This window comes from Budorcas taxicolor, chromosome 9 (assembly GCF_023091745.1).
Source record: "Budorcas taxicolor isolate Tak-1 chromosome 9, Takin1.1, whole genome shotgun sequence".
Taxonomy (NCBI): Eukaryota; Metazoa; Chordata; class Mammalia; order Artiodactyla; family Bovidae; genus Budorcas; species Budorcas taxicolor.
Window position 1 is genome coordinate 14,786,547 of NC_068918.1, and position 13,346 is coordinate 14,799,892.

Genomic DNA, 13,346 nt, shown 5'->3' on the forward strand with positions numbered 1-13,346 from the left:
GGCCAGAAGTTTGAATTTGAGGGACTCTAAGCTCCCTTCCATCTCTGACATTATAAAACTTTAGGGGGTTCTACAAATTCTGCCACCACCAAAAGTTTCAACCAACTGAACACTCAAAAGTTGATGTAACATCAGCAATCAATCAATGTATTTGTATTCTTGCTTTGATTTTTTAAATAGAACTGGGCATTTGAGGATAGATAGAATAAAATATTCCAAAAGATACTAGCTAGAATGTGTGACTTATTTTTATATGGTCATGCTACATCATTCTGTAGTAAAGATCAAAGTGTTTTAAGTTCAACTACATTACCCCAAATAAGGCAAAATAAGTCTCTATCTATACTGGATATCAGAGCCTTATATTTACAAGTATATCTATATTTCCTGAGGACATAATGAAACATCTAAGCTTCTCTTTACAAAATTAACAAAACTAGAAAGATATTTTTAGTACTACCAAAAGATGAACTTGAACATGATTCTTATACATAACTTGGTCCTACCTCCTAGTGCTATTTTGACTTAAACTTCACTGCAATCAAGGGAGTAAATGTGGTAAGCTGTTGTTACATAAAAATGTGAGTCTCCACAATAAACTGTTCAAAATAATTTTTGCTTTGAGCTTGAAAAATAAACTTTTAGTAAATCAGACAGGTTAAAGTTTATTTTTTGTACTATCGCTTTTAAAGAGTACGTAATATTAACACTGTTAGCAAGATACTAAAGAAAGTCAACCTTAAAAGTATAAAAACTTCTATTCATATTTGTATTCAACGTTAACGTGAAAAGAAGTCACCAGTTATGCTGTCCTCCTGTGGTTATTAAACATCAGTCTTACCTTTTATGAAAAGAAGAATTACTTCTATTCATGCAATTTGTTTGTTAATTTGATTAGAATCACTATATAAAACTAGTAGAGAAGACTTTGTTGTTGTTTTCATTTAGTCGCTAAGTTATAGCTGACTCTTCTTGTGACCGCACAGACTGTAGCCTGCCAGGTTCCTCTGCCCATAGGATTTCCCAGGCAAGGTTACTGGAGTGGGTTGCCACTTCCTTCTCCAGGGGGTCTTCCCAACCCAGGGATCAAACCTACGTCTCCTGCATTGGCAGGTGGATTCTTTACCATTGAGCCACCGGGGAAGTCCAGAGAAGGATTAGGTGTAATCAAATCATTATAATGCTCATATGCTTTCCTAAATACATAGATCAGGTGAAGTATGAGAACTAGAAGGTGGAGGAGGAAGAGTAAATTACTCTAAGCAGGATGTTTAGTGGGCTTCCCTGGCTCAGGCGTAAAGCATCTGCCTGCAATGCTGGAGACCTGGGTTCGATCCCTGGCTGGGAAAGAGCCCCTGGAGAAGGAAATGGCAACCCACTCCAGTACTCTTGCCTGGGAAATCCCATGGATAGAGGATCCTGGTAGGCTACAGTCCATGGGGTCGCAGAGAGTCGGATACGACTTTACAGGCAGGGATATCAGGTTTAGTGTACCTACCGCCTGGGCACAGAAGTGAAGGATGAATGAGAGAGGTACAGGACCCTGGGCAGGAGGACACACTGTGCAGGAAAAGCAAGTGCAGAGACAGGGAGGCAGGGCTAATTGTGCAAAGTCAGGGACTGAACACATACTTTAACTTTCCTTCCCATCAACAAGCTCTACGAAAATAACAGAAAGAACAAAGACAATTTCAGCAGCCAGAAGCCCAAAGGGCAGATGGTAACTGAATTAGTAGAGAACGGTGAATTCTTGGCCAGTCATGAGGGCTGCTAAGAAGCAGACGGACACAGCAAAACTCTCAAAAGGCCTGGGTGTAGGAGGCACCAAGTACTTCTGGAAGAGGGGAGAAAAAGAAAGACTACACACAGGAAGCTGCCCCAAAATTTGTTAAGAAGTAGCTTGAACCCAGATCTATTTTCCTCTCCTAATGGCTCCCCCAACATACTGGAAGTTTAGAAAGCAACTAGAAGTTTAATCTCTAGAGAGTGCCCAGACTGTAAGAAATCAGTCATTACTGCAAGCTACCAGGGAAAAGAGCACAGGGGCACCATATGGAAAAGAAGAGTCAATGGATGTTTCCTCTTCTTCTACTTAAAGAATACTGGCAGAAAGTTGATACTGGCACAGATAATAAATAATATTGGGTTACCAAAACCAAATATCTTACAGAAAATAATATTGGGTTACCAAAACCAAATATCTTACAGAAAAATCCAAGTGAACTTTTTAGCTAACCTTAATAATAAATAAGTCACCTATAATCCCATTGTCTAGGTATGATAACTTTCAACATTCTGATGTACAGTCTCACAAATTTTTTCTATACCTGATATATGGAAATTCAAGAAAATTTTAATTTATAAAAAATATTTTGTGCCATGCTTATTATTTTAATATACTTTTTATCACAAAATATTTTGTATCTTACATCAATAATATATTTTAAAATATTATTTTGCATAGTTAAAATATTGCATAGTATGAACGTGTGACGATTAGTTAACCAAATCTGTATTTTTTGATATTTAAAAGGTTTATGATTTTCACCATAAATACAACAGTGCAACAAATATCTTTACCTAAATAGACATTTTTCCAAAGCAGACATACAAATGGCCAATAGGTACATGAAATAAGTTTTCAACATCACTAACCATCAGGGAAATGCCAGTCAAAACCAAAATAAGCTATCACATCATACCTGATTGAACGGCTGTTATCAAACAGACATGGGACCTGCCTGTAGTTTGCTACAGCATGTGTTTCCCAAATTGCAATTCCTCTTCTATTCCTGAATAAACTTAATTTCCAGTATTTAAAAAAAGAAAAAAAATAACAAGTGTTGGCAGGGATGTGGGGAAAAGAGAATGCTGGTGTACTGTTGATGGGAATGAAAACTGTTGCAGTCATTATGGAAAACAGTATGGAGGTTCCTCAAAAAATTAAAACTAGAACAATTACCATATGACCCAGTAATTCCACTCCTGGGTATTTAGCTACAGGAAATGAAATCACCGTCTTGAAAAAATATATGCCCTCCTATGTTTGTGCTAAGTCACTTCAGTCGTGTCTGACTCTTTGTGACCCTATGGACTGTAGCCTACCAGGCTCCTCTGTCCATGGGATGCTCCAGGCAAAAAATACTGGAGTGGGTTGCCATGCCCTCCTCCAGGGGATCTTCCCAACCCAGGGATTGAGCCCAGGTCTCTTATGTTTCCTGCACTGGTAGGCGAATTCTTTACCCCTAGTGCCACCTGGGTGGCTCATATATGTTCATGACAGCATTATTTACAATTGCCAAAACATGGAAACAACCCAAGTGTCCACTGACAAATGAACTGATAAAGAAAATTTGAAGTAGATACATATATGAATATGTATATGAATACATACATGAATATTATTGAACCACTAAAAAAAAAAGAAAGAAACTCTTATCATTTGCGTCAATAAGGATGGACCTTGAGGGCATTATACTAAATGAAATAAGTCAAACAGAGAAAGACTAACACTGTATGATCTCATTTACATGTGGAATCTAAAACAAAAACCAAACTCATAGATATGAAAACAGATTGGTGGGGGTTGTGCAAAAAAGTGTGACGGAAGTCAAAAAGGCACAAACTTCCAGTTATAAGACAAATAAGTTCTGGGGATAACACCTCATAATGACCAAGTTAATAACATTCTACTGTACATCGAAAGTTGAGCAGATCTTAAAAGTCCTGATCACAATAAAGAAAGACTTTGTAACTATATGTGATAGATGTTAAGTTAACTTATTGCAGTAATCATTTACCAATAAATACACGTCACACCATTATGTTGTTTATCTAAAACTAATACAATGTTATATGTCAACCATATCTCAATTTTTAAAATAAACAAATATATAAGCTAAAAATCTTTGTACATTTGTTTCACACACCTTCATTTACTGAGGATAAATTTCTAAAAATAGAAATCCTGGATCAAAGATCTGCCTATGACTAAGGTTTTTGACACATATCGACTCCTCAAGAGTTGTACCAATTTATATTCTCACCATCGATGTACAAGAGTGTTCATTTTTTAAAGCATCATTAACAGCTGGGATTACAAGAAAAATCTTTGCCACCATGACAGAGAAAATGAGTATCTCATTTGCCGTCTAATACGCTTTTTAAAACCTAGTGTGGTTAAACATTAAAACATGTTTTCAGGCCAGTGGTACTCCTTCTTTGCAGAATGTTCTACCATATCTATCTTTGATCTTTACACTGTATTTGGTACAAGATTACCTTATTTAAAAAAAATCCTAACTACTTTATCCTAACTAGTTTATCACCAGTCATCACTAGTAATCAAACTAGTTTATCATCACAAAAATTTCTATGCAAAATATTTAGAAATGTCAAGTCAGAACATAGCCATTCCAGAGAGGGTATTATGGGAAGAAAAAAAATCTCTTTTTTGTAGATGATTTTAAATGACCAGAGGATGAAACTTCATTCTTTTGATCTGAATTTGCTGAAATCTGATGGTTTCCAGATTATATTATTAAATATCCAGTCCTTAATAGATTTAATTTGCACATTTTTTCTAGTTGGTAATAATTTACAACTAGAATGCATGAAGGTCTAAATAACAGTTGAACCAAAATCTTTATCATTTAACATTATCTTAGATCACTAATATACTAGAATTTAAGTATTTTTAAAAAATCAAATACTTTTCATAAAAAGCTAATACATTTCAATAACACATCTGTTAAGAAAAAAGTCCCCCCAAGGGTATAGTTAAAAGCATTTATTTACATGGTAAGGCTGTAATAGTTACATAACTATTTTCATTGGCACTAGAATGCAATTTCTATGCCCACAGTGAGGAAAGTACTACATTTGTGGGCAAAATGGTAAAAACATGAGGTTAAAAAGGTAAAATAGAAACATACGGGGAAGATGCGTCACTAAGGACACTATTTCGGTATGAAGAAGAAAGCACACAATGGTTTGGTCATGGCTAGTCAGAACCTCAATGACTTGCCAAAAGTCTTCTCTAGTCAGAGATTAGCCCCATTTTCTCAAACCTAACCTTCTGTTGGCTAAGGCCGCAGGACACGAAAACACCTATCCAGAGATAACGTAGACTATGTGTGTGCAGATTATATTTGAAGACTGATTAGCTGGGGTGAAAAACTAGTCATTTAATGCCTCCGCAGTGGCGACCCGCTGTGGGGAATATTCTGCAGTGAATTCTCAGGGCCACTCCACATGTAGCGCTCTTGGCCTTGGCTCGGCATCTGTCTCTTATTTCCTGTGCTCCTGACTTTAACTCGGAGGCAGCCCAAGGCTTGACTCCCAAATTCTTGACGACAGTTGACAGAAATGCTGAACCTAATTCTTAATTGCTCATTTTGTTTGATGACTTGGATTTCACGTTCTTTTCCTTAACCCGAACTCTGATACCTATTAATTCTGCAAAATGATTCAAATTATGCAATCCTGGTTTTTAACTTCTACACAGACATTTCTGTGAGACCCCAAAATCGAAAGATAGAGAATATTAAAGAAAGGACAGGATAGGTTTGTTTAACAGTTTAACTGGTGACTACTTTAGAGGCAACAATGAAACGAACAGGTAAGTAACTTAGAGACACTGGTCTACAAAGCCTTTGTCTATAGTATCAAAGGCGTTCTATCACTAGACACTGCATTTTCAAATCAGAGCAGTAGCACATTAAAATTAGACTGCCATCATTTCCTCTCTGAAATCCTCCACACATTCACTTCTCATAAATAAAACACTCAAAAAATGAATACAAAAAGAAGAAAACTGAAATAACATAAGCATCTTTGTCACAATAATGACGATAAATTATGTAATCGGCATCACGAAGGATGTTAGGCAAAGAGAGATTAGACCAATTACGTTAGTGTGGTTCAAAATGTAAAGAGACATTATATTTACATAGCTATGTTATACTAAAGAACTTTAAGCGTAGCAAATTTTAAAAATTATACAGTATATTTCAGTTGATAGGGTATTTTCACAAATAACTATTTTGTCCACAATAAAAACTCTATGAGAGAAATATTATCCTCCTTTTACATTTAAACTTTTCTTGGATCCCATCATTTTCAATGACATTCATCTTTGGCTGTCTCCCTCCCATCGTAAGTTGTATCTCGGTTCTTACCATCACTCAGAACTAATTCTTCTTGGAAGACCTACATTAGAATAACTCACTCAACAAGGTCTGTAACCTTCTACCTTTTCAGTTCTTTATTCAATTATCCCCATTATACCTAGTCTTTAACTTTATTAAAGATAGGGAATCTAGACCCTTTTGCCCTATCTACCTGTCCTTATATCTTCACTTCCTTCACTATCCAACTTAATGCTAAAAATCAGGAGGATGAGTGATAGGCTATATATTTGGCAGAGAGAGGTGAAGAAGAGAGAGACATCAGGAATTCATGGAGACAGAGAACACACAGAGAAGGTCAAGTTTGGTGTGGAAATAAGTGTTTGATGGTGGGAGGCTGAGTATGAGATAACTTTGAGATATCCCTAGAGGAAGTTTAAAATACCCAATGGGTATATGGACCTAGGATTCAAAGAAGTCTGGGCTAGAGATATAAATCTGCTAGTGAAATGGGTGACCCTGGAGTATATACCCAACATATAACACAGAACAAAGAGAAAAGGGCCTGGCACTGAATGCTGAAGTGTTCTGTCATTTAATAGCTAGTCTGTAAAGGCTGGAACTGGGCGGGGGGAGGAAAAAATTCAAAAAGGTAGGAAGAAAGTCAGCAGGGGTCTGTGACATGGAAGTTAACAGAAGAGAATAGTTCAAGGAAGAGAGTGGGGTCCATAATGTTAAAAGCTGCTGAGAATCCAAGTAAGGTCAACAGGGAAAAATGTTCATTGTGATTAGTGCAATGGAAGTCTATGTGTGACCTTTCCAGTTGTCAGAACTCATTGGGTCCTTCTCCTTCAACTCTGCCTGTGCTTTTATTCTACCTGCCTTTCACAAAACAGGAAGAGTAAGGTTCTCACTGGGAGGTTTTGGATTTGGGGAAGTAGTCTGGGGGAGGTGGATCTAGAGAAAGGAGCAAAACAAAGCTTTAGAGGAAAATAAAACAACAGAAAAAAGCAGGTATCAGCCAAGTACCTACAATCAATCAAAGACAAACAGCAGAATCTGGTACACACTGTATACAAAGGCAGCTTCTTTTGTGGCGACGCTTAGAAACTGTGGCTGATTGAGATGAAGGTTGAAGAGGGAAGTGTACACACTCTTCATTTTACACAAGGAATAATATATTTTCATACATTTCATTCTTTGTTCAGCCATAAGCACTGGGGATTTTATCAGATTCCAGGGCACTCTTTCTCCAGCTCATGCACAATACAGTACATTCTAAAGTCAGAGAAGTTTTCTCAAATATGTAGAATTCAATGAGAAACGATGTGTGAAATCATAAAAAAAAAAATTCCTGGCATTGCATAGGCATCTAGTGCACATTTTTTATTGAATTTGAATCCTTAGAAAATTATGAACTAATATCAAGGCACATTGTTCTTGATCCATATGCAGTGAAAATCTGATTACCTTGGATATCATCATTGAATGTGCAATACTGGTTTTGATACTTTCTCAGGAGCCGAAATGCATTTATATTGGCAAAATCTTCAAACTGAATAAGGCAGTTCATGCCATACCTGTGGGACAAAACATTCACATTAGAAGAAGTTAATGAGATAACATTTAAAAATAAACCTTTGTAACTAGCCTATCAGTTCAGTTCAGCTCACCAGCCTATAGAAAAGGCAAAACATTATTTTCTTTTAAAGGTCCCATCTTGCTACTTAGTACAAATGTGAAATATAATGTAAGTTCAGTAAATATTTACTACATGCTTACTACTGAAAAAGCATTTCACTGACACTGTGACAAGCTACAAAGATGACAAAAATATGGTACTTGCAGTTAAGAAATTTAGAAGTTAGTAGAAACTAAGATATTCTGAAATATATGGAAGTACATGAAAAGTAACATAAAAGTGGTATAACAGATGCTGAGAAGACAGGCAACATTCTTTATTGGGCTTACAAACCAGGTAACAAATTGAGTTTTAATCACCTCATTATTTCAAAAGAGATGTAGGGTTTCACAAGCTGAGTAAATAGCAGAAGGAAAGGAACTGAAGTGAAATTTAGGAAACAAAAAAATCTTTAAAAAAACAACAAGAAGCCTTATTTAGCTATAATGTCATATTTGGTACATGCAAGGGTATAGTGAAAGACAAAGTTAGAATTTTATGTTGGAAACCATAAAAATTCTAGCCTAGGATTCTGGTGTTTGTTCTATAGCTACAGTTAAAAACCTTTGAGTTTTGAAGTATAGAGGTTTTTATTTCTGAAATTAACCTGTTTGAACCTTTATTTTTATGACCATCCATAACCTAGCCATCCAAGGCAAGAGAAATTAACACCATTGATACTGCATGTATCTGAGAAATGCCAGGGAAAGCCTTACAGGCAGGAACCTCCTTGCTAGGTGATTTAGAGACACTTGGTCTCCAATCTCGGCTAGACTCTCACTGCCATTCCATTTATGTGAGTCCTTTTATTTGTCCTCGGTCAGCTTCCACTTCCACTGTACCCAAAGACTATTCCTAATCTTTGCCAGTCCTTTAAGATTCTGACCTCTTTACTCTCCTACTTCCTGGCATAATGAGGGCATTACCTCCATCGACTATTCTCCGGCCACTGCACCCCACATCTCTCTTTAGCACTACCTTCAGGCATCAGTCAACAAGGTGTTCCTCTTCCTGCTCAAGGTAACTCACCACCAGTGCCCACATTTTCATCCCTTCTTTCTTAATTAGTCCCCTTTCTCCTGTCTATTACAATGTATCCTTCTGGACCTCCGATAGGCAGGTGATACCAGTTTAACGGCAAAAACTGAAGAGAAACCAAAGAACCTCTTGATGAAGGTGAAGGAGAAGAGTGAAAAAGCTGGCCTAAAACTAAATATTTAAAAAGCTAGGATCATGGCATCCAGTCCCATTATTTCATGACAAATAGAAGGGGAAAGGTGGAAGCAGCGTCAGACTTCCTCCTCTTGGGTTCTAATATCACTACGGATGGTGACTGCAGCCACGAAATTAGAAGACGATTGATTCTTGGCAGGAAAGCTGTGACAAACCTAGCCAGTGTGTTAAAAAGCAAAGACATCGCTATGCCACCAAAGTCCATATAGCCAAGGCTTTGGTTTTGCCAATAGTCATGTACAGTTGTGAGAGCTGAACCATAAAGAAGGCAGAGTGTTGCAGAACTGAGGCTTTCGAACTGTGGTGCTGGAGAAGGCTCTTGAGAGTCCCTTGGACTGTAAGGAGATCAAATCAGTCAACCCTAAAGGAATATTCATTGGAGGGACTGATGCTGAAGCTCCAATACTTTGGCCACCTGACAGAATAGCTGACTTCCTGGAAAAGGTCCTGACGCTGGGAAAGATTGACGGCAAAAGGAGAAGGGGGCGACAGAGGATGAGATGGTTGGATGGCATCACCAGTTCAATGGACATGAACTTGTGCAAACTCCAGGAGATAGTAAGGGTCAGGGAAGCCTGGCATGTTGCAGTCCATGGGGTCACAAACAGTCGGACACAACTTGGCAACTTAACAACAACAACAACAACATTCTTCTGGACAAGTTCCTTCCTCTTTATCGGCAGCTGATTTTGACGTTCTTATTAGAGGCAGAAATGAGAAGTCTTGACCCCAAGTTTTTCCTATCCTTTCCTTTTAACGTACATGAAATAATAGTTTATAGTTTTACATTGTTCTCCATCCTCTGTCATTTACCTTCTGCCCTCACAACTCTACTAAAATTGTGTGCTCTAAAATTAGAGTCCTTCTGAAACAAAAATCCCAGGAACACTGTTTTCAAACCTTAATTGACTAGAGCTCTTTGCTGCACTTCCGCTAATTCTGTTTCTTTCTTCTTGAAACTCTTTTCCCTGGGCTTCCGTGATACCATGCCTTTCTCTGCCTTCCCACAAACCACTGATCATTTCTTCTTTCTCCCTTTCTCCCTTAGGGAATCCTTAGCATGCAGACACTGCTGTTTCCCATGACTCTGTCCTTGGTCTACAGCATGGTGTGCGGGTGTGTGTGTGTGTGTGTGTGTCCTGACAGATACAGTCCCACTCGTAGTTTTAATCACTACGGACAGTGACTCTCAAATGCATGTTTCTAGTCTTATCCTGTGAACTTGAAACTTATAAATCTCATGATCAGCTGGATAATTTCACTTGAAGAAACCTCAAACTGAAAAATTCAAAATTAAAGTCATTATATTCCCAAAGAATCTATTAAGTACTCAGCAAATATTTGTTGGATGAATGTAACTTACAAATACCTTTTCATTTAAGCTCAAGGTACAGTCTTATAGGTAAGGAAAGCCTTGATTCCTGGTAAGCTGAGGAGGGGAGATTTGCATTCAGCTCTGCCTGACAACATGGAAGAGTCTGATGTTTAAAGTAAGCTTTAAGTTTATGATTGATTCTCTTCTGTTACACCGTAGGTCATTACATATACCTTTAAGTATGTATCTTTGAATAATGCCAAGTTCTAAAACTAAGGAGACATACAACAGAAAAGTTTTATAAAATTTAATCAGAAAATTAAACTAGTGCAAAAGACTGAATAGTGGCTATGTTTCATTGCAGTTCAGTTCAGTTCACTTCAGTTCAGTCGCTCAGTCGTGTCTGACTCTTTGCGACCCCATGAATCACAGCACGCCAGGCCTCCCTGTCCATCACCAACCCCCGGAGTTCACTCAGACTCACGTCCATCGAGTCCGTGATGCCATCCAGCCTTCTCATCCTCTGTCGTCCCCTTCTCCTCCTGCCCCCAATCCCTCCCAGCATCAGGGTCTTTTCCAATGAGTCAACTCTTCGCATGAGGTGGCCAAAGTACTGGAGCTTCAGCTTTAGCATCATTCCTTCCAAAGAAATCCCAGGGTTGATCTTCTTCAGAATGGACTGGTTGGATCTCCTTGCAGTCCAAGGGATTCTCAAGAGTCTTCTCCAGTGCCACAGTTCAAAAGCATCAATTCTTTGGCGCTCAGCCTTCTTCATAGTCCAACTCTCACATCCACACATGACCACAGGAAAAACCATAGCCTTGACTAGACGGACCTCAGTCGGCAAAGTAATGTCTCTGCTTTTGAATATACTATCTAGGTTGGTCATAACTTTTCTTCCAAGGAGTAAGCGTCTTTTAATTTCATGGCTACAATCACCATCTGCAGTGATTTTAGAGCCCAAAAAAATAAAATCTGACACTGTTTCCACTGTTTCCCCATCTATTTCCCATGGAGTGATGGGACCAGATGCCATGATCTTCATTTTCCGAATGTTGAGCTTTAAGCCAACTTTTTCACTCTCCTCTTTCACTTTCATCAAGAGGCTTTTTAGTTCCTCTTCACTTTCTGCCATAAGGGTGGCATCATCTGCATATCTGAGATTATTGATATTTCTCCTGGCAATCTTGATTCCAGCTTGTGTTTCTTCCAGTCCAGCGTTTCTCATGATGTAACCTGCATATAAGTTAAATAAGCAGGGTGACAATATACAGCCTTGACGCACTCCTTTTCCTATTTGGAACCAGTCTGTTGTTCCATGTCCAGTTCTAACTGCTGCTTCCTGACCTGCATACAGATTTCTCAAGAGGCAGGTTAGGTGGTCTGGTATTCCCATCTCTTTCAGATTGTGATCCACACAGCCAAAGGCTCTGGCATAGTCAATAAAGCAGAAATAGATGTTTCTCTGGAACTCTTTTGCTTTTTCCATGATCCAGCGGATGTTGGCAATTTGATCTCTGGTTCCTCTGCCTTTTCTAAAACCGGTTCACGTATTGCTGAAGCCTGGCTTAGAGAATTTTGAGCATTACTTTACTAGCATGTGAGATGAGTTCATTTGTGCGGTACTTTGAGCATTCTTTGGCATTGCCTTTCTTTGGGACTGGAATGAAAACTGACCTTTTCCAGTCCTGTGGCCACTGCTGAGTTTTCCAAATGTGCTGGCATATTGAGTGCAGCACTTTCACAGCATCATCTTTAGGTCTGATTTTTCAGTGTTTGTTATGGTCCTACCTCTTCATGGTGAAGTCTGTCTCCTCAAGACTTAAACAAACACCTTCTTATAAATCATCTATTCTGTATTTCTAACCCAGATCACTTACTGAAACTCAATCATCTTCATGGAACATTTCCAAAGCCAAGTAGTCTCCTGACTCCCAACCGCAACAATTTTTTTTTATGAAAAGATGTATTTCCCTGTCTTGGAGACCCAAAGATTAAAGCTACTGTCTTACTATCTTTTTATTTTTAACACACTTTATTCATTTAATTACTATTTCCTATCATTTCTGGGGCTTCCCAGGTGGCACTAGTGGTAAAGAACCCACCTGCCAATGCAGGAGACATGAGAGATGCTGGTCCTATCCCCTGGAGGGAGAGCATGGCAATCCACTCCAGTATTCTTGCCTGAAGAATCCCAGGGCAGAGGAGACTGGTGGGCTATAGTCCATAGAGTCGTACAGAGTCAGACACGACTGAAGCAACTTAGCACACATCATTTTTACTGTTTAAATATTACTGTAGCCAAAGAAATTAGTCTTGCTCCTGCTAGGGCTGCAAAGTCTATTGGTCTCTCTGCTTCTCTCAAGCATGTGATACAGAGCTGCCAAATTTTTATAAATAGCAACTTCCTCCAGCTACTTGTGTGCTCAAAATTCAGAGCGCACTGCTTTGATGATGACACCCAAATTCCTTAAACTCAAGGGCCTATCATCAAATGTTATCTTTTAAATTGCTTCATCTCTCCCTGTATTCCAGCGTAAGTCCTGTCCCCACCGCACCACTTTCCTCCACTCTCAAACATGCCATGTCCTCCTTCCCACATCTTTACTTTTTTCCTTTAAGTTTTATTGGAGCAGGGTTGCTTCACAACGTTGTCTTAGTTTCTGTTGTGTAGCAAAGTGAATCAGCTGTATGTATATATATTAACACATGCCCTCTTTTTTGGATTTCCTTCCCATTTACGTCACCACAGAGCACTGAGTTCCCCCTATGTCTTTATTAAGGCACTGCTATTGCAAATCACCATTACTCTTGAATTGGCAAATATTTTCTGTATCAATTACATTGGGTCTAAAACTGCTAGTGTGTAGACATCTCATTAACTAGATTAAAAGTTCTTAATAGACTTAAAACTCTATCCGATAATACTACTTCAGTAGAGAAAAGATCAAGTGAATATGAAACGTAAGCAAAAATTTACTTCATACAA

The 13,346-nt window shown here is 38.4% G+C and overlaps 1 protein-coding gene across 1 annotated transcript in view; it reads right to left on the reverse strand.

Annotated features, from left to right (window-relative positions):
• Positions 1-13,346, reverse strand: part of ME1 (malic enzyme 1) — a 182,494-nt gene that overhangs the window by 33,727 nt on the left and 135,421 nt on the right. Inside the window, exon 7 of the mRNA XM_052645595.1 lies at positions 7,599-7,708. Coding sequence (XP_052501555.1) covers positions 7,599-7,708 — 110 coding nt within the window. The remainder of the gene's footprint in view (positions 1-7,598; positions 7,709-13,346) is intronic.